Here is a 26,967-nt window from a genome sequence, read left to right as displayed (position 1 = left end):
ATACCATCGAAACGTCGCCGTTACTACCTGGTTTTGCAGTCCATGTTATTGTTTTTGTTACTGGAACCATAATGGAATAAAGTTCCTTTTTATTCATCTTGTTGCCGTGGATGCTGCCTCTCCATGTATGGGCTTCTCTATGTGGGAGAGTTTGTAAGGAAACACACATCATCCCAGCACCATTGGTCACATAGGAATTTATATAGACGCTACATTCACAGGTCTTCTTACATTTTACTCCGTACCTTAATACTAATGACGGGAATCCTACATTTACCGGCCAAGACTCTGATCTATTGACTATTTAGTGTGAGTCACGAAAAAGGGAGAATTATTACCAAAACATTTTTTTAAGTAACCGCCTGTTAGACTACAAAAGGGTCCATATCAAAAAACGAAAAATTCCCATCCCCTCTGTGCAATCCTATCGCTTAAGATTAGAGATGAGCGAGCATACTCGATAAGGCAAGCTACTTGAGCGAGTAGTGCCTTATTCGAGTACCTGCCCACTCGTCTCTAAAGATTCGGGTGCCGGAGGAGTGGGGGAGCGGCAGGGGAGAGCAGGGAGGAACGGAGGGGAGATCTCTCTCTCACTCTCTTTCCCCCGCTCACCGCCGCAACTCACCTCTCACCCGTGCCGGCAGCCGAATCTTTAGAGACGAGCGGGCAGGTACTCGAATAAGGCACTACTCGCTCATCTCTACTTAAGATGCAATTGCACAAAAGACGAGGATTTCCACAATCAAATTCCCATCATCCTAGGAATAAATGGAGCCGAGGAAGTTTCCTGACAGCGGAACAAGTGAGGCCGTGTGAGCCGTCATTCTTTATGCTTGTGGGGAATACATTGAATTTATGGTTTTGATTTCTCCCTTTTTTCCTAAGCTTTAGGGCTTTTACCCGCTAGCGGTTTTTTTAATGCTGCGATATCGCTGCGTTTATTTTACTGCAAACGTCAATGGGACTTTCCAATGTTAAAATCGCAGAGCACAAAAATCGCACGTTTGTTCTTCTGCGATTTTAACATTAGAAAGTCCCATTGACATTTGCAGTAAAAAAAAAAAATAAATTGATCGCAGTGTTAAAAAAACTCTAGTGGGTAAAAGCCCCTACAGAGAGGTTTTGTGAATAAAAACAGCATTTCCACACTTGGTGCATTATTACTTTGTCATGCTGGTGTCATTTATATAGAATGTTATCCTTTACCGCAGATTCTGATTGCAGCGATACAATAAATAGTAACAAAACATAGAAACATAGTAAATCCACGGAGTTCAGCCTATTTCCCCAATATAGATCTACAGGAAGGCAAATATACTCAATGAAGTCTGTTAGCCAGATCAGGGAGCCCGGGATCACGGTCCCTCTGAAGCAAACTAGTGACTATAACTGGGAATCTCTTGTACTCTTCTAGTGAACAGCACCACATCATCAGGCAGAGAATTCCACAGTCTCACTGCTCTTACAGTAAAGAACACTTTCTATGTTGTGTAGAAACCTTCTTTCCTCTAGCTGTAGACCTGGTAACAGTCCAAAACACTATTGCCTGTCCGGGTATAACTGATATGCAATCTATTACGCCATGCTTCTAGCTGACTTGGAGGACTTTGCCAGGCCTGTGGCTGCCACTGGTGCTCATCAGCTCCTTATAATCACCCAACAGAATCCTGATGGGCTGCTAGCAGCGCCTCTCACTGTCTGACTATTGCTTCAGCATCTAGAGGAGCGTGTGGCAAAGTCTGAGCTTAGTGAATAAGGGAAAGCCCTTTGTGGAGGTTCCATTAAGACCAACCACCTACACCTTTCCAACTCAGCTGAGCTCTTAGTCATGGCTTGTCAGATGTCAAGTGATCCAAGAGGTTTATACATAAGTGGTAACTTGGAAGAGCCGGTCCGGCACAATAGTCCATATCAGGGAGCGAACATTTACATTCAATCACCACAGAAAGTGAAAATATAAATCTGAGATCGGGCAGATATTGTCAGAACAAATACATAAGATCAGACTTAGAATTCACGGCTAACGGAACCCGGGCACACAACTCCATAATCCAGGAAACTCATGTACCAATAGTTTCCTGTGCCAATCCCCTCCCCGGGAAGGAAATGGCTATAATGTACAAAGAACCCATATTGCCTGAATGACATCACAACATTTCATCCAAAACCATTCAATATGTCTTCTAAGGGTTAATCCTCCCTCTAAGGGAGGTGATTGGCACAGAAAACCTTTCCTACGTGAGTCTTACTGGATTACGGAGATGTGCGCCCGGGTTCTGTTAGGCTTGAAGTCTAAGTAAGATCTCATGTATTCCTGTTGGCAGTATCTACCTGATCTGTAAATGTTTGCACCCTGATATGGGCTATTATGTCGCAGCAGATTTCCCAAGTTGTCACTTATGTATAAAACTCTTGGCTCTCCTGAAATCTGGAGTGTTCAGAGCTCATCTGAGTGTGAAACATGTAGGGGGTTTGTTTTATCGGGCTGTGCGCCCCAAGTTGTATAGTCCTGTATAAATAAAGTCTGATATGTTACACTGAAGTTGTAGAACCTTTCCCATGTGATCACAGCCGTATATTACTGTGTGCGACTCTTCCTAGTATATGACCCTATAGTGATGAGATGGAGGGGAGACGCCCTTGCTGGGCTCAGTGGTGGAAACATCATCTAAAGGAAGAAGAAAGATCGGCCCAAATACAAACATGTAAGTTACACAAGTAAACTTTTATCAACAGTCAGAAACACGTTTAGAGACGCAGTTATATGTATCAGTGTGAAATATTCTATGTACACGGTTGATATAAAGGCGGGTTATCTGGATTATATTTGTTTCCGGATAACGGATGTTTATCGGTAATTACATACATTTCTTATTCATCACTTACTGCTCTGAATTGCTTCTCTTTTGTTGTGCATGACATGTCACTTTACTTTTTATACCTTTTTTGTAGTCCTCTCCGGTGTGAACCTTTTGATGTCGCAGTAAATGGTATTTGCGAGTAAAACATTTCCCACATTCTGAACAAGAAAACGGCTTCTCCCCTGTGTGAATTCTCTTATGTGTAACAAGGAGTGATTTCACTGCAAAACATTTCCCACATTCTGAACAAGAAAACGGCTTCTCTCCTGTGTGACTCCTCTTATGTAAAACAAGCTCTGATTTCTGTATAAAATATTTCCCACAATCTGAACAAGAAAATGGCTTCTCTCCTGTGTGAATCCTCTTATGTGTAACAAGATATGATTTCACTGCAAAACATTTCCCACAATCTGCACAAGAAAACGGCTTCTCTCCTGTGTGAATCCTCTTATGTGTAACAAGCTCTGATTTCTGTATAAAATATTTCCCACAATCTGAACAAGAAAATGGCTTCTCTCCTGTGTGAATTCTCTGATGTCTAATAAGATCTGATTTCACTGCAAAACATTTTCCACATTCTGAACAAGAAAACGGCTTCTCCCCTGTATGAATTCTCTGATGTCTAACAAGGAGTGATTTCACTGCAAAACATTTCCCACAATCTGAACAAGAAAACGGCTTCTCCCCTGGGTGACTATTTTGATGTCTAATAAGATATGATTTCACTGCAAAACATTTCCCACAATCTGAACAAGAAAACGGCTTCTCCCCTGGGTGACTATTTTGATGTCTAATAAGATATGATTTCACTGCAAAACATTTCCCACATTCTGAACAAGAAAATGGCTTCTCTCCTGTGTGAATTCTCTGATGTGTAACAAGATGTGATTTGCGAGTAAAACATTTTCCACATTCTGAACAAGAAAATGGCTTCTCTCCCGTGTGAGTTCTCATATGTTTAACAAGGTCTGATTTCTGTGCAAAACATTTCCCACATTCTGAACAGGGAAACGGTTTCTCTCTTGTGTGAATCCTCTTATGTGTAACAAGGTCTGATTTCTGTGCAAAACATTTCCCACAATCTGAACATGAAAATGTCTTCTCTCCTGTGTGAATTCTCTGATGTTTAACAAGGAGTGATTTCCATGTAAAACATTTCCCACATTCTGAACAAGAAAATGGCTTCTCTCCTGTGTGAATTCTTTGATGATCAACAAGGAGTGATTTCACTGCAAAACATTTCCCACAATCTGAACAAGAAAACGGCTTCACCGCTGTGTGACTGTTGTGATGTCTAATAAGATATGATTTTGCTGCAAAACATTTCCCACATTCTGAACAAGAAAACGGCTTCTCTCCTGTGTGAATTCTCTGATGTGTAACAAAGACTGATTTCACTGCAAAACATTTCCCACAATCTGAACAAGAAAACGGCTTCACCCCTGTGTGATTTCTCTGATGTGTAACAAGGAGTGATTTCACTGCAAAACATTTCCCACATTCTGAACAAGAAAACGGCTTCTCTCCTGTGTGAATTCTCTGATGTGTAACAAAGACTGATTTCACTGCAAAACATTTCCCACATTCTGAACAAGAAAACGGCTTCACCCCTGTGTGACTGTTTTGATGTCTAATAAGATGTGATTTCACTACAAAACATTTCCCACATTCTGAACAAGAAAACAGCTTCTCTCCTGTGTGAATTCTCTGATGTGTAACAAGGAGTGATTTCACTGCAAAACATTTCCCACATTCTGAACAAGAAAACGGCTTCACCCCTGTGTGACTGTTTTGATGTCTAATAAGATGTGATTTCAGTACAAAACATTTCCCACATTCTGAACAAGAAAATGGCTTCTCTCCTGTATGAATTCTCTGATGTGTAACAAGATGTGATTTCACTGCAAAACATTTCCCACATTCTGAACATACAAATGGCTTCTCTCCTGTGTGACTTCTCTGATGTGTAACAAGATGTGATTTCACTGCAAAACATTTCCCACACTCTGAACATGAATATGGCTTCTCCTTTCTGTCAGCCCTTTGATGTTTTCTCCTTCTGTGACATTTATTCTGCTTATCAGTGTGTGATGGATCAGAAGATGGGGCCTGTATAAGAGGATCAGATGATGGATCTTTGCTGTAAAGGGCTGAGGAGATATCTGGGATAATGGCAGGTTCTTCATATGTATCTTGTGTGATACCACAATCCTCTGCTTTACAAGCTGCAGATATCAGACGTCCCTCTGAGCTCCCGGTACCGTCATCTGCCAAGAATAAGGTTGATTTTTTTTCATATTATAGATCTTAAAATGATCCTGATATTTTATAACATTTCTATGCAAATAAGTCATGTAGAAAAAGGTAATCATCATCTAAGGGTGCTTTTACACAGTGGCAAGAATAATCACTGAAAAGAGCCATTACAAACAACTGTCTGTCCATGTAAACACGAGTCCTAGACTCTCACTGAGCAATTGATAATGCTCTATTAGATATGCGATAAATAACTTCATCGCCCATCAGTACAGCCTCTAAGACTCTTTGTGCTCCATAGAATCCTTACAATAAATACATTCCCCTGCCTGCCTAATAGCTGCTAGGAGAAATAAAAGATAAATAGCGAATCAAAGAAGAATAAAATGGCCCCTAACCCAGATGGTAGGTTGGAGGCATCAATGATTGACAATTTACAGCTGCAGTCCTGCCTAGTTTATGGGACGTCACAGGAACTGCAGCCAATAAGAGCTCAGAGATTCATCTTAACCCCTTAGTGACGGCCCCATCGGGATTCTACGTCCTCACTAAGTGGGCTTTAATCCTAGAAGACGTAGAAATATGCGTCCTCTTAGGATTAATGCCCACTTGGCTGAGGACCTGACAGCTCCATGCTGTCAGTGCCCACAGGTAGCCAACAGCATGGAGCTGTCATCCTGGGCTGTGGGCAGTCCCCCCCGGTATTGCGATCGGTGCTATCCAATAGATAGCGCCGATCGCAATAAAGTAAACAAAAGTGGTAAAAAAGTTAGATATTCAGCTGCCCTGAATTCAAAATCTCCTGGCTACCGGCTCCTGAAGGTAGCGGGGAACCCAGAGATGTGAGCGGTCCCCACCCAGGTTCGTGATCGCCGCTATCCAGTTAAAAAAAAAAAAGTTAAAAAAAAGTTCCAGTTTCACCTCCCCTCATGGATCCAGAAATACTCACCTCGGGTCCTCCGCGATATTCCGGGACCCGAAGTCCCCCTCTGCGCATGAGCGTCCGATGTCAATCATCGTGCGCGTGCCATGTGTAGCCAGGAGCAGAGGGATGTCACCCAGCATGTGATCATTTAAAGTTTAGAAAAAGTGTAAAAAGCTTACATTTCATCTCCCCCCACAGATCATATCCGTGAGGGAGGATGAAATGACGTACGTAAGGCCCCTGGATTTATCCGCAAACCTTACTCTAGCTTTTGCGCACTCACCCGTCGCCAAAATGGCGGACGCATTCGCAAAAGTCAAACATTGCCCGGGAAATTCAAAATCTCCCTGCTCCTGGCTACAAAACTTAGCCGAGAGCCTGGAGATTTCACGGAGGGCCGCAGTGAGCGGTTCCTGATCACGGGTTCGCCGTTATCCAATGGATAATGGCGGTCACGTAAAAGTAAAAAAAGGTGAAGCTTCATCGCCCCTCCCTGATGTGATCGGTGAGAGGAGAGGAAACTTTTTAGCGGGGGCTCCGTATTTGCACCCCGACGCGATCTTTCTCCGTGAACTTTCCCGGATTCTGCACACGCGACCGCCGGCAAAACACCGGACACATGCGCAGGAGTCGGGGAGCCCAGGAAATGTAAAATCTCCTTACTCCCAGCAACCAACGGTCGCCGAGAGCCTGGAGCAGTGACCTTGTTGAGCGGTCGCCGGTCACGTGATAAAAAGGTAGCGATCTACCTTAGGCCGGTCTCACATGACCGGATAGGAATTACGGATTCCGCATGCCTCTGATCCGCGGTAATACGCAGATCAATCGCATTGGATTACACAATTCCGCTCACATTAGCGGGTCGGAATTGCGTAATCCAATTGCAGAAAAGAGAACGCAGCAGGTTCTATTTTACTGCGGATATCAGCAACACAGAGCCCATGTGCTCCATGGTCGCGGATATACCCGCAGCCCATACGCAACTACCTTCTATACGGGCTGCGGGTAATACAAACAAAAAACAAAAGGTGTACTGCGCATGACCGCCTGTGTAAGTAGGCAGTTATGCGCAGTAGATTACGCGGTTGTACGCAGGGTCACAGCCGGGCTCACAGCTGGGATCCGCTGCGGGCCTCCGCAAGCGGATTCCACATACGGTTGCATGAGCCCGGCGTTATTCAGACCGCTACCTGTAATACGCAATTTACAAGAAGCCCCGGGAACGTTCGCCTTCCTGCAGTTCCAGGATCACCTTGTTGAGCGCCTTCTGTGTGAGACCACCGCACCTCAGCAAGCTTACGAAGACCCACAGAGCGCCACTTTTTACACCCCATCCCCGCGGCTGAGGTCATAAAATAGCCCCCAAAAAGCATGAGAGGAGGGGGGATACCCGGTTTTATTGCCCGATGTACCCATCCCAACCAGCCTCCATAATTACCCCTGTCTTCGAAAATACCACACAGTTCATATTATTACTTTTATCTAAGATTTGGGGAACGCCGAAAAGGGCGGGGAGGGGGAGGGGGAGGAGGAATTTTTTAAACGTGTCAATTTTTATTTCGTACAAGTGGGCAATGGGTGGGGATAAATGGTGGGGATAAATGGGGGGACAGGGGCAGCATGGGCAAAGGCACCTCTCCAGCCCTGCACCGCCGCCGGCTACTGTAGCACTAGGGCTGGTGGAGCCGAGATCTTCTGTAGACATATTCTATTTGATATATCAGTCATCCGCCATATAGTCGCTGACTAGTGTCACTGTAGGACCGGGATGCTTACATATCAGCAATTAATAAGGCCACCTGCAGACGACCGGGTCGGATCCTGCTGCGAGAATTGTCGCAGAGGGACCCGAGCCCCTGCAGGGACCAGCGCGGCTCCGGCTCTTTGATGTGCCGGCTGCCGGCTAGCAGGCACATGCCGGAGCGGAGCCGCCAGCCGGGGAGTGACATTTCTGTGCCGGGCTCTCAGAGCATACCGCGATTTGTTTTCCACACGTAATTTCGCGCGGACAAATGGCGGCCGTCTGCATAGGATTGCGTTTTCTAACACAATCTTATGGCAGCTTCCACAGGCGTAAATTCTGCGTGAAATCCTGCTGCAGAATATCCGCCCGTGTGCCGGGGACCTAAATGTGTACTGGTGATCTGTAGGCCTTCTGATTATACACTGACTTTAATCAACAACTGTGTAGTGAATGGCTCTACTAATCCAACTAGCACAGTGTCCTGCCTGGCTCACACCCCACTTCCTCCCTACAAGCACCAGGGGCACATGCCCCACATCACCCCTCCACAGCTAGGATCCTAAATACATCCATTACCTGGTGATGGGAGCGGCTGGCGGGTCTCCATCATGGCCTCCTTGTACAGATCCTTGTGTCCTTCTAAATACTCCCACTCCTCCATGGAGAAATAGACAGCGACATCCTGACACCTTATAGGAACCTGACAACACAATATACAGTCATCACCCAGAAGCCTCCAGTGCTGTTACTGTATAATGTCCCAGCATTCCCTGCAGCGTCACCTCTCCAGTCAGCAGCTCAATCATCTTGTTGGTGAGTTCTAGAATCTCCTGTACATTGATGTCCTCATGTATCAGGGGGCGAAGTGGGGGCCCCATGATTGGGCTCAGGGGTCTTCCCCATCCATCACACACAGGGGCCCGACAGCCATCACTAGAGGTCTTCTTCACTACTGTGTAATCCTGTGTATGGGGAGACATTTATAAATATCACTACAGACATTTCCAGAGTCCATCACCTCCCCAGTGACATCATCTGTTACTACCATAGATGAGAATGATGTAATGTGACATCATCAGTCATTACCATAGATAAGAATGACATATGACATCACCAGAATCTTTCCCCTCTCCAGTGACATCAGCTGTTATCACGATAGATAATAATGATGTAATGTGACATCATCAGAATCTCTCTCCCCTCCAGTGACATCATCTGTTATTACCATAGATGAGAATGATGTAATCTGACATCATCAGAATCTCTCCCCTCTCTAGTGACATCATCTGTTATTACCATAGATGAGAATGATGTAATGTGACATCATCAGAGTCTCTCACCTCCCCAGTCAGCTGGAGGAGTATCTCTAGGGTGAGGTTGAATACACTCTTCACCATCTTTTTTCTGTTGTCCTCCATCTCTGATGAATCAGTCCTGTAGGGACCTGAATGGAAACAATATGAACCAATGTAAAAACCACAAAAACCAACATCTCCAAGTTCAGCTGCTTTTTACAGGGTTTTCTCTGAAGCGCTGCGGTGTTTTAGCGCACAATATAGATGTCTGCAATGTACATGCGTGTTGGGATGTATGTGTGACATCGGGCAGCAGAATCCTCCGGACAGCCTCCCGTTAACCCCTTCCTGCAGCCATTTCTCATCCCCACCGCCCAACGACAATTGCTATTATATCTGCTAATAAAGCTGGATGAGCGCCGGTATTGTGAGGGACAAGTAGGATTTTTAATAGCAGCATTTAATGTGGGAAAACCTTAGAAATACTTTATTAGGAATTCATTTAATAGGAAATTTTATAAAAACATTTGCTGGAATCCTTTAACCCCTTAGTGCTATAGGTAGTACATGTACGTCCTGCAGCGTCGGGGTATGTATGAATGCGGCGATCTCCCTCCATACAGCGCGAGCGCCGGCTGTTTACTGCAGCTGATACCAACTCCGATAAGCTGTCAATACTGATAGCGCCATTTAAATGGGATGAGATCGCAGGGAGCCGTGCAGGTGTCATGGCAGCCGGGGGCCCTCTGTAACACCCCGGGCTGTCCTGGCAGAATGCCTATCAAGCCATGCCAGTGGCTCCTCCAGAAAAGGAGTGAGAAGATGAGCCCATTCCCATCTAATTACTTCTCTGTACTAATTACTTACTGACTCCACGACCTAAACGTTTACCAGCGTCCGGATCGCGGCATCCAATAAGCCGCACAAACCTCAGTAAAGTTTACACCGCCCTATCCCGTCTGGGCCCAATCTGTAGCAGAAAGTAGGCCGACTGCTTCTATAGCGAAACCCGTTACACGCTGCCGTCACAGAGATTACAAATATCACTAGTGAGGAACCGCTAATACATTCCTGATGACAGATGGAAAACATCCTGAAGGTCATACAAATGGCCACCAATATAAACCTGCAGGGGGCGCCCTCCAGCCTCACCCTGCCCTGCAAAGGATTGCATCTTCTACACCCTGGTGATCAGAGGCATCTGGTCCTTCATCTACTAGGACTTACTATTCTTATACAGAGGAGACCACATCCCGGTGGTAAGAGGAATCTGGTTCTTGAGCCGCTAGGACTTACTATTCTTATAAAGAGGAGTCTACATCCTGGTGGTCAGAGGGATCTGGTCCTTCAGCCGCTTGGACTTACTATTCTTATACAGAGGAGTCTACACCCTTGTGATCAGAGGCATCTGGTCCTTCATCTACTAGGACTTACTATTCTTCTACAAAGGAGTCTACATCCTGTTTGTCAAAGGGATCTCGTCCTTCAGCCACTACGACTTACTATTTTTAGAGAGGAGTCTAAATCCTGGAGGTAAGAGGAATCTGGCCCTTCAGCCGCTAGGACTAATTATTCTTAGACAGAGGAGTCAACAACCTGGTGGTCAGAAGAATCTGCTCCATCTACTAAGAGTTACTCTTCTTACATAGAGGAGTCTACATCCTGGTGGTCAAAGGGATCTGGTCCTTCAGTCACTAGGACTTACTATTCTTATGCAGAGGATTCTACATCCTTCTGGTCAGAGGGATCTGGTCCTTCAGTCACTAGGACTTACTATTCTTATACAGAGGAGTCTACAACCTGGTGGTGAGAGGGATCTAGTCCTTCAGCCACTAGGACTTACTATTCTTATACAGAGGAGTCTACATCCTGGTGGTCATAGGGATCTGGTCCTTCAGCCGCTTGGACTTACTATTCTTATACAGAGGAGTCTACATCCTGGTGGTCAGAGGGATCTGGTCCTTCAGTCACTAGGACTTACTATTCTTATACTGAGGATAAGGTACTGGACAGACCCCGTTGACCATAATGAGTTCTGGATGGCAGTTTCCTGGATAAGTAGCACAGGGTGGTGTAGAGACTTCAGGCTGTCAGACATTGTGTGTGTCAGGCCTTGGGCCTATCTCAGCTTCCATGTTATGGTTGTCATTTGTCAGGCCCTGGGAAAGCTGGATGAATTCAGTGTTCTAATCTCTTATTCCTCTCCTTTGCATCTGGCAAGCCTTTGATCTACAGGAGGACAGGAAGCCCTTTGTCCCACCGGCTACTGACAAGGAGATGCTAAATAGGCCCCTGCTGGCATGGATTGGCACCTTGGATGGTTCACACAGACATCCTGGTGCCCAATTTTACATTAGAAGGAAATCATTTAATAAAGGATATTTTGGCGTATGAAGGTCTTAGCCAGATATGAATTATATTTTCAGAATCGGTCTGACCAGCCGAACAAAACACATCTACAGGCATTGAGGTCCAAGGCTCAGAGCACCCAGAACTGCATATCTGGGGAAATATGGATGTCAACCCATCTGTGGGCTCAAACCATATGTAAAATCAGGACTAAGAATATGCCACGCCCAAATTCACAATCGCAGGCTCTCCTGCCGAGATATGACCGAAAACGGGGAATTATGATTTTCCACCAGGAATACAGGACTCCACTCCAACCCTCTAGTGACATCAGAGGGGGCGGGGTAAGGAGTGTTCTGAGGGTCCTTTTATAATGTGGGACCCTATACGCCCCAAATTATCAGATCCTACAGATATGCCTCAGCATAAGGCTTCAACCCCTTCCCGCAACAGGGCGTAAATTCAAAATCCCTCTGCTCCTGGCTGCCATGTGTAGCCAGGAGCAGAGGGATGTCACCCAGCATGTGATCATTTAAAGTTTAGCCGAGAGCCAGGAGATTTCACGGGGGGCCGCGGTGAGCGGTTCCTGATCACATGTTCGCCATTTTCCAATGGATAATGGCGATCACGTAAAAGTAAAAAAAGGTGAAGCTTCATCTCCCCTCCCTGATGTGATCGGTGAGAGGAGATGAAACTTTTTAGCGGGGCCTCCGTATTTGCAGCCCGACGCGATCTTTCTCCGTGAACTTTCCCGGATTCTGCACATGCGACCACTGGCAAAACACCGGACACATGCGCAGGAGTCGGGGAGCCCAGGAAATGTAAAATCTCCTTACTCCCAGCAACCAACGGTCGCCGAGAGCCTGGAGCAGTGACCTTGTTGAGCGGTCGCCGGTCACGGGATAAAAAGGTAGCGATCTACCTTAGGCCGGTCTCACATGACCGGATAGGAATTACGGATTCCGCATGCCTCTGATCCGTGATAATATGCAGATCAAGCGCATTGGATTACACAATTCCGCTCACATTAGCGGGTCGGAATTACGTAATCCACTGGCAGAAAAGAGAACGCAGCATGTTCTATTTTACTGCGGATATCAGCAACACAGAGCCCATTGTGCTCCATGGTCGCGGATATACCCGCAGCCCATACGCAACTACATTGTATACGGGCTGCGGGTACCCGTGTCATCGCTAAGCGACGGTGTGGGAAATACAAACAAAAAACAAAAGGTGTACTGCACATGACCGCCTGTGTGAGTAGGCAGTTATGCGCAGTACATTACGTGGCCGTACGCAGGGTCACAGCCGGGCTCACAGCTGGGATCCGCTGCGGGCCTCCGCAAGCGGATTCCACATATGGCCGCATGAGCCCGGCGTTATTCAGACCGCTACCTGTAATACGTATTTTATAAGAGGCCTCGGGAACGCCCGCCTTCATGCAGTTCCAGGAGCAGCTTGTTGAGCGCCTTCTGTGTGAGACCGCCGTACGTCATCAAGCTTACGGAGACCCAAAGAGCGCCACTTTTTACACCCCATCCGCGCGGCTGAGGTCACAAAATAGCCCCCAAAAAGCATGAGAGGAGGGGGGATACCCGGTTTTATTGCCCGATGTACCCATCCCAACCAGCCTCCGTAATTACCCCTGTCTTCGGAAATACCACACAGTTCATATTATTACTTTTATCTACGATTTGGGGAACGCCGAAAAGGGCGGGGGGGTGGGGGGGGGATTTTTTTAACGTGGTAATTTTTATTTCGTACAAGTGGGCAATGGGGCCTGGAATTTATTCAGTTGTGCCCTGAAATCCAACGGTGTTCCCTCCATTACAGGCCTTGCCATGTTTCCTGTAAGTAGATTAGGGCCACAGCGGGAATGTTTTTTAACACGGGACAAACAGGGGGATCCATTTTGGGGTGAATGTCTTCATTCCTATGTACACTGTACAAAAAAAAACTGTTTTTAAATTGACAAAAAAATGAAAATCGCAATTTTTTTCCTTCTGCTTTGCTTAGATTCATTCAAACACTGTGGGGTCAAAATACACAGTACACCCCTAGATGAATTCGTTAAGGGGTCTAGTTTTCAAAATGGGGTTGTTTGTGGGGGTTCTCTATGGTTTTGGCCGCTCAAGGGCTCTACAAGTGGGCAATGGGGCCTAAAACGCCTTCAAGCAAAATGTCTGTTCTGAAAGTCACCGATTACTCCTTTCATTTTGGGCCCCGTTGTGCATCCAGACATAAGATTAGGGCCACAATGGGCATGTCTCTGAACACTGTACAGACAGGGGGATCCATTTTGGGGTGTCAATCCTCATTTTCCTGTGCGCTATAGAAAAAAAAAAGGTCTTTAAATTTGAATTCCTGAAAAAAAACCTGTGGGGTCAAAATGCTCATGACACCCCTCAGTTGATACATTAAGGGGTGTAGTTTTTAAATTGGGGTCATTTGGGGGGTATCTATCCTTCTGACACCTATGAGCCTTTGCAATCTTAGCTTGGTGTAGGAAAACAAAGCGTTCTTCAAAATGCTGAAAAGTAATGTTAAATTTGTACGGCTCCTAAATGGTTAAAAAAACACACAAGTTTTTTTAAACGTGCGTCCAGAATAAAGTAAACAGGTGGAACTATATATCCCATCAAAACTTTGTACAGTATGTTTGGACATATTTGAGATATTACAGCTGAAAATGTGAAAAAAAATGAAAATTTTTTCAAAATTTTCACCATATTGGTACTTTTAATAAATATACATAAATACTATCAGTCTATTTTTACCAGCTAAATGAAGTACAACATGTGGCGAAAAAACAATGTCAGAATCACTGGGATATGCAAAACCTTTACGGAGTTATGCTATGTTGAACAACGCATGTCAGATTTTCAAAATTTGGCTCCGTCACTAAGGCGCAAACAAGCTTCGTCACTAAGGGGTTAATGTGAAACTGTACAAAGGCTTTCCTGACACCCAGATAGGCGATATCAACGGCACAACTTTCATCCACTACTTCTGTGAAGGGGAATGCATTGTGGCTTGCAGATTTCCCCCTGCCCCGACAATCACAAGAAGTCCAAACTAGCCGGGCCTCATGTAATTGTAGGGTCACAGCAAACTGCGATACAACCGTACTGACCGCCATTACATCCCAATGAGAAGAGTATTATGGCCAGAGTCTCCATGTAGCCATAGCCGTACTGGTGACCCCTTCACCAATTTAGAGGGGTTCTATGAATTACCAATATGAAACTAAGAGAACAATAAAGGCAGACAATGATATTTTACAAGTCCCACCAAGCTGGATATCCACTCTGTAGATACAACCTAGCAGCTCTTACCGGTGATGCCAGATCCCTCCTCCTCCGGTCCTGCAGGGACTAAATGCAAAGCGGAGGATCTGGTGGGGATAGTTGGGGGGACGGGGTAGCATGGGCCCAGGCACCTCTCCAGCCCTGCACCGCCGCCGGCTACTGTAGCACTAGGGCTGGTGGAGCAGAGATCTTCTGTAGACACATTCTGTTTGATATATCAGTCATCCGCCATATAGTCGCTGACTAGTGTCCCTGTAGGACCGGGATGCTTACATATCAGCAATTAATAAGGCCGCCTGCAGACGACCGGGTCGGATCCTGCCGCGAGGATTCTCACAGAGGGACCCGACCCGAGCCCCTGCAGGGACCAGCGCGGCTCCGGCTCTTTGATGTGTCGGCTGCCGGCCAGCTGGCACATGCCGGAGTGGAGCCGCCAGCCAGGGAGTGACATTTCTGTGCCGGGCTCTCAGAGCATACCGCGATTTGTTTTCCACACGTGATTTCACGCGGACAAATGGCGGCCGTCTGCATAGGATTGCGTTTTCTAACACAATCTTATGGCAGCTTCCAAAGGCGTAAATTCTGCGGGAAATCCTGCTGCGGAATTTCCGCCCGTGTGCCGGGGGCCTAAATGTGTACTGGTGATATGTAGGCCTTCTGATTATACTGACTTTAATCAACTGTGTAGTGAATGGCTCTACTAATCCAACTAGCACAGTGTCCTGCCTGGCTCACACCCCACTTCCTGCCTACAAGCACCAGGGGCACATGCCCCACATCACCCCTCCACAGCTATGATCCTAAATACATCCATTACCTGGTGATGGGAGCGGCTGGCGGGTCTCCATCATGGCCTCCTTGTACAGATCCTTGTGTCCTTCTAAATACTCCCACTCCTCCATGGAGAAATAGACAGCGACATCCTGACACCTTATAGGAACCTGACAACACAATATACAGTCATTACCCAGAAGTCTCCAGTGCTGTTACTGTATAATGTCCCAGCATTCCCTGCAGCATCACCTCTCCAGTCAGCAGCTCAATCATCTTGTTGGTGATTTCTAGAATCTTCTGTACATTGATGTCCTCATGTATCAGGGGGTGAAGTGGGGGCCCCATGATTGGGCTCAGGGGTCTTCCCCATCCATCACACACAGGGGCCTGACAGTCATCACTACAGGTCTTCCTCATTACTGTGTAATCCTGTGTATGGGGAGACATTAATAAATATCACTGCAGACATTTCCAAAGTCCATCACCTCTCCAGTGACATCATCAGTCATTACCATAGATAAGAATGACATATGACATCACCAGAATCTCTCCCCCCTCCAGTGACATCATCTGTTATTACCATAGATAAGAATGACATATGACATCATCAGAATCTCTCCCCCCTCCAGTGACATCATCTGTTATTACCATAGATATGAATGATGTAATGTGACATCATCAGAATCTCTCCCCTCTCCAGTGACATCATCTGTTATTACCGAGATGAGAATGATGTAATGTGACATCATCAGAATCTCTCCCCTCTCCAGTGACATCATCTGTTATAACCATAGATAAGAATGATGTAATGTGACATCATCAGAGTCTCTCACCTCCCCAGTCAGCTGGAGGAGTATCTCTAGGGTGAGGTTGAATACACTCTCCGCCATCTTGTTTCTGTCCTTCTCCATCTTTGATGAATCAGTCCTGTAGGGACCTGAATGGAAACAATACGAACCAATGTAAAAACCACAAAAACCAACATCTCCAAGTTCAGCTGCTTTTTACGGGGTTTTCTCTGAAGCGCTGCAGTGTTTTAGCGCACAATATAGATGTCTGCAATGTACATGCGTGTTGGGATGTATGTGTGACATCGGGCAGCAGAATCCTCTGGACAGCCTCCTGTTAACCCCTTCCTGCAGCCATTTCTCATCCCCACCGCCCAACGCCAATTGCTATTATATCTGCTAATAAAGCTGGATGAGCGCCGGTATTGTGAGGGACAAGTAGGATTTTTAATAGCAGCATTTAATGTGGGAGAACCTTAGAAATACTTTATTAGGAATTCATTTAATAGGAAATTTATAAAAACATTTGCTGGAATCCTTTAACCCCTTAGTGCTATAGGTAGTACATGTACGTCCTGCAGCGTCGGGGTATGTATGAACGCGCGGCGATCTCCCTCCATACAGCGCGAGCGCCGGCTGTTTACTGCAGCTGATACCAACTCCGATAAGCTGTCAATTCTGATAGCGCCATTTAACCCCTTGAGTGGCACGCCCGGAAAATTTCCGGGGACGAGCTCCACTCCTCATGGTGACATAGCCCGGAAGATTTCCGGGCTATGTATCACTATGGGAGCTGCAGAGCACAATGCCACAAGCTGTGACAGTGTGCTCTGCCTGCACAGACCCACACAGAGCAGTGCAAGGGCTTTGAAAAACCAGCAGAAGATATTGCCGACATGTCGGCAATGTCCTGCTTTGTTTACAGGTTGCCATAGAGACCATTGGCTTGTCAGAAGCAAGCCGATGGTCTCTGTGGCAGGGAGAGCTGGTTGTTAGCTGTCAGAGGACAGCTAGTTACCAGCTCTTACAGCAGAGATCAGAGAAAACCTCCGATCTCTGCTGTGTTAACCCTTTACATGCTGCAGTCTATGTGACTGCAGCATGTAAAGGGTTGTCACTGCAGCATGTAAAGGGCTGTCACCATCGGACCCCCGGAATGTGATCAGGGGTTCTGATGGGTCCCTGTGGAAGTCCCCTAAAGGGACAAAAAAAAAATTTAAAAAAAAAAAAAGTAAAAAAATTTAAAAAAACACTTGTCTCCCTTTACTTTGTAAAAAATCAAAAATACAATCACACATGTGGTATCCGTGTGCGTCGTAATGACCCACAGAAGGAAGTTAATACATTATTTAACCCCTTAATGACATGGCCCCTTTTTTTTCTTTTTTCCCCCATTTCTTTTTTTCCTCCCCCCTGTTTAAAAAATCACAACTTGTCCCGCAAAAAACAAGCCTTTATATGGCCATGTCAATGGAAAAATGAAAAAGTTATGGCTCTTGAGACGCAACTGCAAAACTAGTTGAAATTCAATGATTAGACCATTTTAAAAAACCTGCCCTGGTGGGCACGACAGGGTGGTAGGAAACCCGCCACTCAAGGGGTTAAATGGGATGAGATTGCAGGGAGCCATGCAGGTGTCATGGCAGCCGGGGGCCCTCTGTAACGCCCCGGGGCTGTCCTGGCAGAATGCCTATCTAGCCATGCCCGTGGCTCCTCCAGAAAAGGCGTGAGACGATGAGCCCATTCCCATCTAATTACTTCTCTGTACTAATTACTTACTGACTCCACGACCTAAATGTTTACCAGCGTCCGAATCGCGGCATCCAATAATCCGCACAAACCTCAGTAAAGTTTACACCGCCCTATCCCGTCTGGGCCCAATCTGTAGCAGAAAGTAGGCCGACCGATTCTATAGCGAAACCCGTTACACGCTGCCGTCACAGAGATAACAAATATCACTAGCGAGGAACGGCTAATACATTCCTGATGACAGATGGAAAACATCCTGAAGGTCATACAAATGGCCACCAAAATAACCTGCAGGGGGCGCCCTCCAGCCTCACCCTGCCCTGCAAAGGATTGCATCTTCTACATCCTGGTGGTCAGAGGGATCTGGTCCTTCATCTACTAGGACTTACTATTCTTATACAGAGGAGTCAACAACCTGGTGGTCAGAGGGATCTGGTCCTTCAGCCGCTAGGACTTACTATTCTTATACAAAGGAGTCTACATCCTGGTGGTCAGAGGGATCTGGTCCTGCAGCCACTAGGACTTACTATTCTTATACAAAGGAGTCTACATCCTGGTGGTCAGAGGGATCTGGTCCTGCAGCCACTAGGACTTACTATTCTTATACAAAGGAGTCTACATCCTGGTGGTCAGAGGGATCTGGTCCTGCAGCCACTAGGACTTACTATTCTTATACAAAGGAGTCTACATCCTGGTGGTCAGAGGGATCTGCTGCTTCAGCCGCTAGGACTTACTATTCTTATACAAAGGAGTCTATATTCTGGTGGTCAGAGGGATCGGGTCGTTCAGTCACTAGGACTTACTATTCTTATACAGAGGAGTCTATATCCTGGTGGTCAGAGGGATCGGGTCGTTCAGTCGCTAGGACTTACTATTCTTATACAGAGGATAAGGTACTGGACAGACCCCGTTGACCATAATGAGTTCTGGATGGCAGTTACCTGGATAAGTAGCACAGTGTGGTGTAGAGACTTCAGGCTGTCAGGCATTGTGTGTGTCAGGCCTTGGGCCTATCTCAGCTTCCATGTTATGGTTGTCATTTGTCAGGCCCTGGGAAAGCTGGATGAATTCAGTGTTCTAATCTCCCCTTCCTCTCCTTTGTATCTGGCAAGCCTTCGATCTACAGGAGGACAGGAAGCCCTTTGTCCCACCGGCTACTGACAAGGAGATGCTAAATAGGCCCCTGCTGGCATGGATTGGCACCTTGGATGGTTCATGCAGACATCCTGGTGCCCAATTTTACATCAGAAGGAAATCATTTAATAAAGGATATTTGGGCGAATGAAGGTCTTAGCCAGATATGAATTAGATTTTCAGAATCGGGCTGACCAGCCGAACAAAACTCATCTACAGGCATTGAGGTCCAAGACTCAGAGCACCCAGAACTGCATATCTGGGAAAATATGGATGTCAACCCATCCGTGCGTGGGCTCAAACCATATGTAAAATCAGGACTAAGAATATGCCACGCCCAAATTCACGTTTGGGGGGCTTTCCCGCTGAGATATGACTGAAAACGGGGAGTTATGATTTTCCACCAGGAATACAGGACTCCACCCCAACTCTCCAGTGACATCAGAGGGGGCGGGGTAAGGAGTGTTCTGAGGGTCCTTTTATAATGTGGGACCCTACAGACCCCAAATTGTCAGATCCTACCGATACGCCTTAGCATAAGGCTGTCCCATTCACTTCAGTGACTCTGCATGTATTGGAACATTGGACCAATATCCAAATCCGATATCTTTCTTTTATTTACACCAGTTTAAAAAAAAAAAAATCTGTCTTTTATGTATTCTACTGTATTTCCTTCTGTCCTGTGAACAACCTTTTTATATTTTTGTACAAATCAGATATATTGCACTGCGAGGCCTTTTCTAGATTAAATCTGCAATTTAAAAGTCAGCCTTGTCCATTTTACAACAAACCATAACGCTGAAGTTTGTGTTCATAATTCGGCTTCCAGTTTACCGATGCCAAAGCTGGTGGTGGCAGCGTTATTTGTAGGAGTATTGTAGAGCTCTGGAGTGCGTTAGAACGGATCAGGTGGATGATTTGAGCTTTTGCTTCACTTGCGTGCAGAAGCCCGGGAAAGCTGTGAATAAATCAGCCTGTATTCTAACGACTTTAAACTTGCAATACTGCAGAGTGATCGAGGACAGAGGCGGGATCAATAGGTATTGTCCCTTCTCCTCTCTCCTCCTGTCCACTACATGACACACAGCATTGTGTGAAAGACATGAGCGGCTAAGAAGCTTGTAAAATAAATAAAACACATGAAGTTTGTGGCCTGTAAACTTTAAGAGATTCTGTCATTATAAAAAAAATAATAAAAAAGATTCTTTACTCACCTATTCCTCCCCAGTCAGTCTTCTTACCAGATCCTCACCTCAATGATCTTCTCCTGGCTCCTCCCGTCTCCCGAGTCATGTCACCTCCAGCCGGCCGGTTCCTCGTCTTCCTGTGACGTAGCACACATTGCCAGCATTCTGCTTCCTGCAGCTCAGTGTACCCAGTCACTAGTGACATAGAGTTCACTGCCTAGCAGGGAATGCTGAATCCTTGGCAGCCTGCTTTAGTGTGACTGCGGATGTGTAATGTCTCGCCGCTAGTCTATCATATACTATACTATATGAAACACTAACAACGAGATATCGTGAATGTACACTAAAGCAGGCTGCAGAGGATTCAGCATTCGCTGCTAGGCAGTGAAACCTACGTCACTCATAGCATTCACTGCAGCTAATGGACGCTCCAAAACAGGAAGTAGAGGATTCAGCGGGTGGAGATGATGTGAATGGGGGGACTAAAGGAGCCAGGAGAAGATCGGTGAGGAGAGGATGAGGTAAGAAGACTGCCTGGGGAGGAATAGGTAAGTACTGATTTTTTTCCTAATGAGAAAACCCCTTTAAATGGAGCAACCAGCGACAAAAGAGGTCTAGGGGCGCATGAAGAGAACATTGTTCTTCCTCTTTACAAGTCACTGGTCAGACCACACATGGGATATTGTGGACAGTTTTGAGCTTAGTCCTGTCCTTGGTGGGAGGGGCCGGAAGTGATGTCACACACCCTGGAAGTGAGCACATAGGAGGAAGTGACTTCAGGATGAGGGCGGGGCTCCCCACATTTGCTGCAAAGTCACACCATGTGGGATTTTCAACATTGCAGGGGGGAGCGCTGACAGCAGGAAGCCTGCACAGGAGGTGAGGGGGGGAGTACTGACAGCAGGAAGCCTGCACAGGAGGTGAGGAGGAGCGCGCACAGCAGGAGATGAGGGGGGAGAGCTGACAGCAGGAAGCCTGCAGAGGAGGTGAGGGGGGAGCGCTGACAACAGAAAGCCCGCAGAGGAGGTGAGGGGGAGCGCTGACAGCAGGGGGTGAGAGGGGAGCACTGACAGCAGGAAGCCTGCACAGGAGGTGAGGGGGGAGCGCTGACAGCAGGAAGCCTGCACAGGAGGTGAGGGGGGAGCGCTGACAGCAGGAAGCCTGCACAGGAGGTGAGGGGGAGCGCTGACAACAGGAAGCCCGCAGAGGAGGTGAGGGGGAGCGATGACAACAGGAGGTGAGGGGGGAGCGCTGACAACAGGAAGCCTGCAGAGGGGGTGAGAGGGAGCGCCGACAACAGGAAGCCTGCAGAGGAGGTGAAGGGGAGCGCCGACAGCAGGAAGCCCGCAGAGGAGGTGAGGGGGGAGCGCCGAGAGCAGCAAGCCCGCAGAGGGGGTGAGGGGGGAGCGCCGAGAGCAGCAAGCCCGCAGAGGGGGTGAGGGGGGAGCGCCGAGAGCAGCAAGCCCGCAGAGGGGGTGAGGGGGGAGCGCCGAGAGCAGCAAGCCCGCAGAGGGGGTGAGGGGGGAGCGCCGAGAGCAGCAAGCCCGCAGAGGGGGTGAGGGGGGAGCGCCGAGAGCAGCAAGCCCGCAGAGGGGGTGAGGGGGAGCGCCGAGAGCAGCAAGCCCGCAGAGGGGGTGAGGGGGAGCGCCGAGAGCAGCAAGCCCGCAGAGGGGGTGAGGGGGAGCGCCGAGAGCAGCAAGCCCGCAGAGGGGGTGAGGGGGAGCGCCGAGAGCAGCAAGCCCGCAGAGGGGGTGAGGGGGAGCGCCGAGAGCAGCAAGCCCGCAGAGGGGGTGAGGGGGAGCGCCGAGAGCAGCAAGCCCGCAGAGGGGGTGAGGGGGAGCGCCGAGAGCAGCAAGCCCGCAGAGGGGGTGAGGGGGAGCGCCGAGAGCAGCAAGCCCGCAGAGGGGGTGAGGGGGAGCGCCGAGAGCAGCAAGCCCGCAGAGGGGGTGAGGGGGAGCGCCGAGAGCAGCAAGCCCGCAGAGGGGGTGAGGGGGAGCGCCGAGAGCAGCAAGCCCGCAGAGGGGGTGAGGGGGAGCGCCGAGAGCAGCAAGCCCGCAGAGGGGGTGAGGGGGAGCGCCGAGAGCAGCAAGCCCGCAGAGGGGGTGAGGGGGAGCGCCGAGAGCAGCAAGCCCGCAGAGGGGGTGAGGGGGGAGCGCCGACAGCAGGAAGCCCGCAGAGGGGGTGAGGGGGGAGCGCCGACAGCAGGAAGCCCGCAGAGGGGGTGAGGGGGGAGCGCCGACAGCAGGAAGCCCGCAGAGGGGGTGAGGGGGGAGCGCCGACAGCAGGAAGCCCGCAGAGGGGGTGAGGGGGGAGCGCCGACAGCAGGAAGCCCGCAGAGGGGGTGAGGGGGGAGCGCCGACAGCAGGAAGCCCGCAGAGGGGGTGAGGGGGGAGCGCCGACAGCAGGAAGCCCGCAGAGGGGGTGAGGGGGGAGCGCCGACAGCAGGAAGCCCGCAGAGGGGGTGAGGGGGGAGCGCCGACAGCAGGAAGCCCGCAGAGGGGGTGAGGGGGGAGCGCCGACAGCAGGAAGCCCGCAGAGGGGGTGAGGGGGGAGCGCCGACAGCAGGAAGCCCGCAGAGGGGGTGAGGGGGGAGCGCCGACAGCAGGAAGCCCGCAGAGGGGGTGAGCGCCGACAGCAGGAAGCCCGCAGAGGGGGTGAGCGCCGACAGCAGGAAGCCCGCAGAGAGGGTGAGCGCCGACAGCAGGAAGCCCGCAGAGAGGGTGAGGGGGAGCACCGACAGCAGGAAGCCCGCAGAGGGGGTGAGGGGGAGCGCCGACAGCAGGAAGCCTGCAGAGGGGGTGAGGGGGAGTGCCGACAGCAGGAAGCCCGCAGAGGGGGTGAGGGGGGAGCGCCGCATAGTATGAAATTAGCTGCACATACATGGCCAATTTTCAGTCAAACTCTGCACTGTCTCATATATCATCCCCAGTAGTAACAGGGACCCCAACATCATCATAACACACATAGTGGCCCGAGAGGTGATCGGGACCCCCTGAAAAAATTATACTTACTACTTGCAGGTCTAATAAACTCCACCGCTCGACTCACTCAGGACTGCAGAGCCACGAGCTTCCGGGATTGTCATAATGTCACTGTTATGTGATCACCGATGTGGGAGGAATCATTGGTCACATGACCAGATGGGATCAGTGTCCACAGGAGTCTGCTGCTGGATGAGCAGAGCTGTATGTGTGTAATGTACACGCTCCTGTACTGTATGTGTATTGTGGATGTAGCAGAGCTGTATGTGTGTAATGTACACGCTCCTGTACTGTATGTGTATTGTGGATGTAGCAGAGCTGTATGTGTGTAATGTACACGCTCCTGTACTGTATGTGTACTGTGGATGTAGTAGAGCTGTATGTGTGTAATGTACACGCTCCTGTACTGTATTTGTATTGTGGATGTAGCAGAGCTGTATGTGTGTAATGTACACGCTCCTGTACTGTATGTGTATTGTGGATGTAGCAGAGCTGTATGTGTGTAATGTACACGCTCCTGTACTGTATGTGTATTGTGGATGTAGCAGAGCTGTATGTGTGTAATGTACACGCTCCTGTACTGTATGTGTATTGTGGATGTAGTAGAGCTGTATGTGTGTAATGTACACGCTCCTGTACTGTATGTGTATTGTGGATGTAGCAGAGCTGTATGTGTGTAATGTACACGCTCCTGTACTGTATGTGTACTGTGGATGTAGCAGAGCTGTATGTGTGTAATGTACACGCTCCTGTACTGTATGTGTATTGTGGATCTAGCAGAGCTGTATGTGTGTAATGTACACGCTCCTGTACTGTATGTTTATTGTGGATGTAGCTGAGCTGTGTGTGTAATGTACACGCTCCTGTAATGTATGTGTATTGTGGATGTAGCAGAGCTGTATGTGTAATGTACACGCTCCTGTACTGTATGTGTATTGTGGATGTAGCAGAGCTGTATGTGTAATGTACACGCTCCTGTACTGTATGTGTATTGTGGATGTAGCAGAGCTGTATGTGTGTAATGTACACGCTCCTGTACTGTATGTGTATTGTGGATGTAGCAGAGCTGTGTGTGTAATGTACACGCTCCTGTACTGTATGTGTATTGTGGATGTAGCAGAGCTGTGTGTGTAATGTACACGCTCCTGTACTGTATGTGTATTGTGGATGTACTAGAGCTGTATGTGTGTAATGTACACGCTCCTGTACTGTATGTGTATTGTGGATGTAGCAGAGCTGTATGTGTGTAATGTACACGCTCCTGTACTGTACGTGTACTGTGGATGTAGCAGAGCTGTATGTGTGTAATGTACACGCTCCTGTACTGTGTGTGCATTGTGGATGTAGCAGAGCTGTATGTGTGTTATGTACACGCTCCTGTACTGTATGTGTATTGTGGATGTAGCAGAGCTGTATGTGTGTAATGTACACGCTCCTGTACTGTATGTGTATTGTGGATGTAGCAGAGCTGTATGTGTGTAATGTACACGCTCCTGTACTGTATGTGCATTGTGGATGTAGCAGAGCTGTATGTGTGTAATGTACACGCTCCTGTACTGTACGTGTACTGTGGATGTAGCAGAGCTGTATGTGTGTAATGTACACGCTCCTGTACTGTGTGTGCATTGTGGATGTAGCAGAGCTGTATGTGTGTAATGTACACGCTCCTGTACTGTATGTGTATTGTGGATGTAGCAGAGCTGTATGTGTGTAATGTACACGCTCCTGTACTGTATGTGTATTGTGGATGTAGCAGAGCTGTATGTGTGTAATGTACACGCTCCTGTACTGTACGTGTACTGTGGATGTAGCAGAGCTGTATGTGTGTAATGTACACGCTCCTGTACTGTATGTGCATTGTGGATGTAGCAGAGCTGTATGTGTGTAATGTACACGCTCCTGTACTGTATGTACATTGTGGATGTAGCAGAGCTGTATGTGTGTAATGTACATGCTGTATGCTCTACCATACATAATGCGTTGGGTAAAGGACCTCGGCGAAACTCTCTCTGAGGAAGATTGGATTCAGATATGGGAGTCTACTAACAGTAGCGCCAGAAATATATTAATGCTAGAAACTTCATGTAAAGTATTGCTTAAAGTATAACCCCAGATCGAGTAGCCCATGCAATACCCGGACGCTCTCCCCACTGTTTCCGTGGATCTTTAGTTTCGGGAGATATGCTCCACATCTGTGGTCCTGTCCTCGGGCTAGGAGGCTATGGTTTTGAGTTTACTCCTTAATATACTCAGGCCACAAGATATGCAAAAACCCTTGGGAGGCGCTGTTAAGTAAACATATAAGTAAGTAAAAAGGAAGGGGAGAGGAAAGGGAGGATTATGGTTGGGAGGGGGGGGGAGAGATATGCAAAATGGGCCTCGAGGCTCACTCCATTGAGAAAGCGGAGTGGGCGTCCAACCAAATCCCCCCTATTTTGCGAAACTTGGCCGGGCAGCCTCGGTTCTGGTTAATAATTTTCTCATAGGAGGTTACGGTATTTACCAGTTGGATCCAGTGTGGGATTGGGGGGGCTTCTGTAGCCATCCATTTCATGGCTATTACCTTACGGGCTAGGAATAATACTTTCTCAAGAAAGGCACGGGTGTGGTGTGGCCACACCTCCTCCTCCAGCAGGCCAAACAGCGCCATCTTAGGGTCTAAGTCGATAGATAATGGGGACGGTAGTAATGAGTTTATGAGGTCAGTAATATTTGACCAGTACTCGTTAACTGGGGGGCATTCCCATATTAGGTGCCAAAAATTCGCCTCTGGTTGGCGACATCTATGACAGGAATTTGGGGATGTGCTGCCCATTTTGTGTAAACGGCTGGGGGTAAGGTAGGCTTGGTGAGTTATGTATAACTGGATTTGTATGTTGTTGACGGCCGGGGAGACTGACAAGTGGGATTCAGAGATGTCTTGCCACTCTTCGGGTGTGAGAGATGGAATGGCATGTTTCCATTTGTCATATGCTGGAGGTGGGTTAGGGTCTATTTTAGCCGAGAGAAGGTGCGTGTATAGGGCAGAGATTAGCCCTTTAGGTCCTTGAGACTTGAGGATGCCAATTGTGGGGAACTTGGATATGCGGGTTGAGGTGGGTGGGAATTGGGAGTTCAGTGCGTGTCTTAACTGGAAAAACCTAAATAGCTGGAGATGCGGGGACTGCAACCTGTCGCGTAGTTGTGTGAATGTGGGAAGTGTTTCATCTATGTATATGTCACTCAGTGTGTGTACTCCCTGAGCCATCCAGTATTGTGGGTCTGGGATTGAGTGTAGGGCGGTGAGACCAGGATTGTCCCAAAGAGGGAGCTCGGGTATCGTGTTTTGGTATTGCTGCAGTGTCTTCACCTCCCTCCACACGCCAAGAGCTAATTTATGAAGCGGGATTGTATCGGTGGGGTTAGTGCACTCTGGAAATTCTAGGAAATTTAGAAGATTGTTACCTTTTACTTGTTTTGCAAGCTGTTTATCTGCTATGGGCATTTCTCTGTCCAAGACCCATGTTCATATATTTCTCAACTGTCCTGCCAAGTAGTAGAGTCGAAGGTCCGGGAGGGCCATTCCCGCTTGTTCTTTGGGCCTTTGTAGTGTAGCCAGGCTTAGCTTGGAGGGGGA

General features: G+C 48.0%; 1 protein-coding gene across 1 annotated transcript in view; it reads right to left on the bottom strand.

Moving 5' to 3' along the window:
* LOC136629069 (zinc finger protein 585A-like) overlaps positions 1 to 8,482 on the bottom strand; it is a 92,498-nt gene extending 84,016 nt beyond the window's left edge. Inside the window, exons 1-4 of the mRNA XM_066605192.1 lie at positions 8,363 to 8,482; positions 3,672 to 5,128; positions 2,887 to 2,890; positions 2,704 to 2,723 (exon numbers count right to left, since the gene is read on the bottom strand). Of these exons, the coding sequence (XP_066461289.1) occupies positions 2,704 to 2,723; positions 2,887 to 2,890; positions 3,672 to 5,128; positions 8,363 to 8,447 (1,566 nt within the window). The 5' untranslated portion in view covers positions 8,448 to 8,482. The remainder of the gene's footprint in view (positions 1 to 2,703; positions 2,724 to 2,886; positions 2,891 to 3,671; positions 5,129 to 8,362) is intronic.
* Between the last annotated feature and the right edge of the window lie 18,485 nt (positions 8,483 to 26,967).

This window comes from Eleutherodactylus coqui, chromosome 5 (assembly GCF_035609145.1).
Source record: "Eleutherodactylus coqui strain aEleCoq1 chromosome 5, aEleCoq1.hap1, whole genome shotgun sequence".
Taxonomy (NCBI): Eukaryota; Metazoa; Chordata; class Amphibia; order Anura; family Eleutherodactylidae; genus Eleutherodactylus; species Eleutherodactylus coqui.
This window is presented reverse-complemented; position numbering and strand designations above follow the sequence as displayed.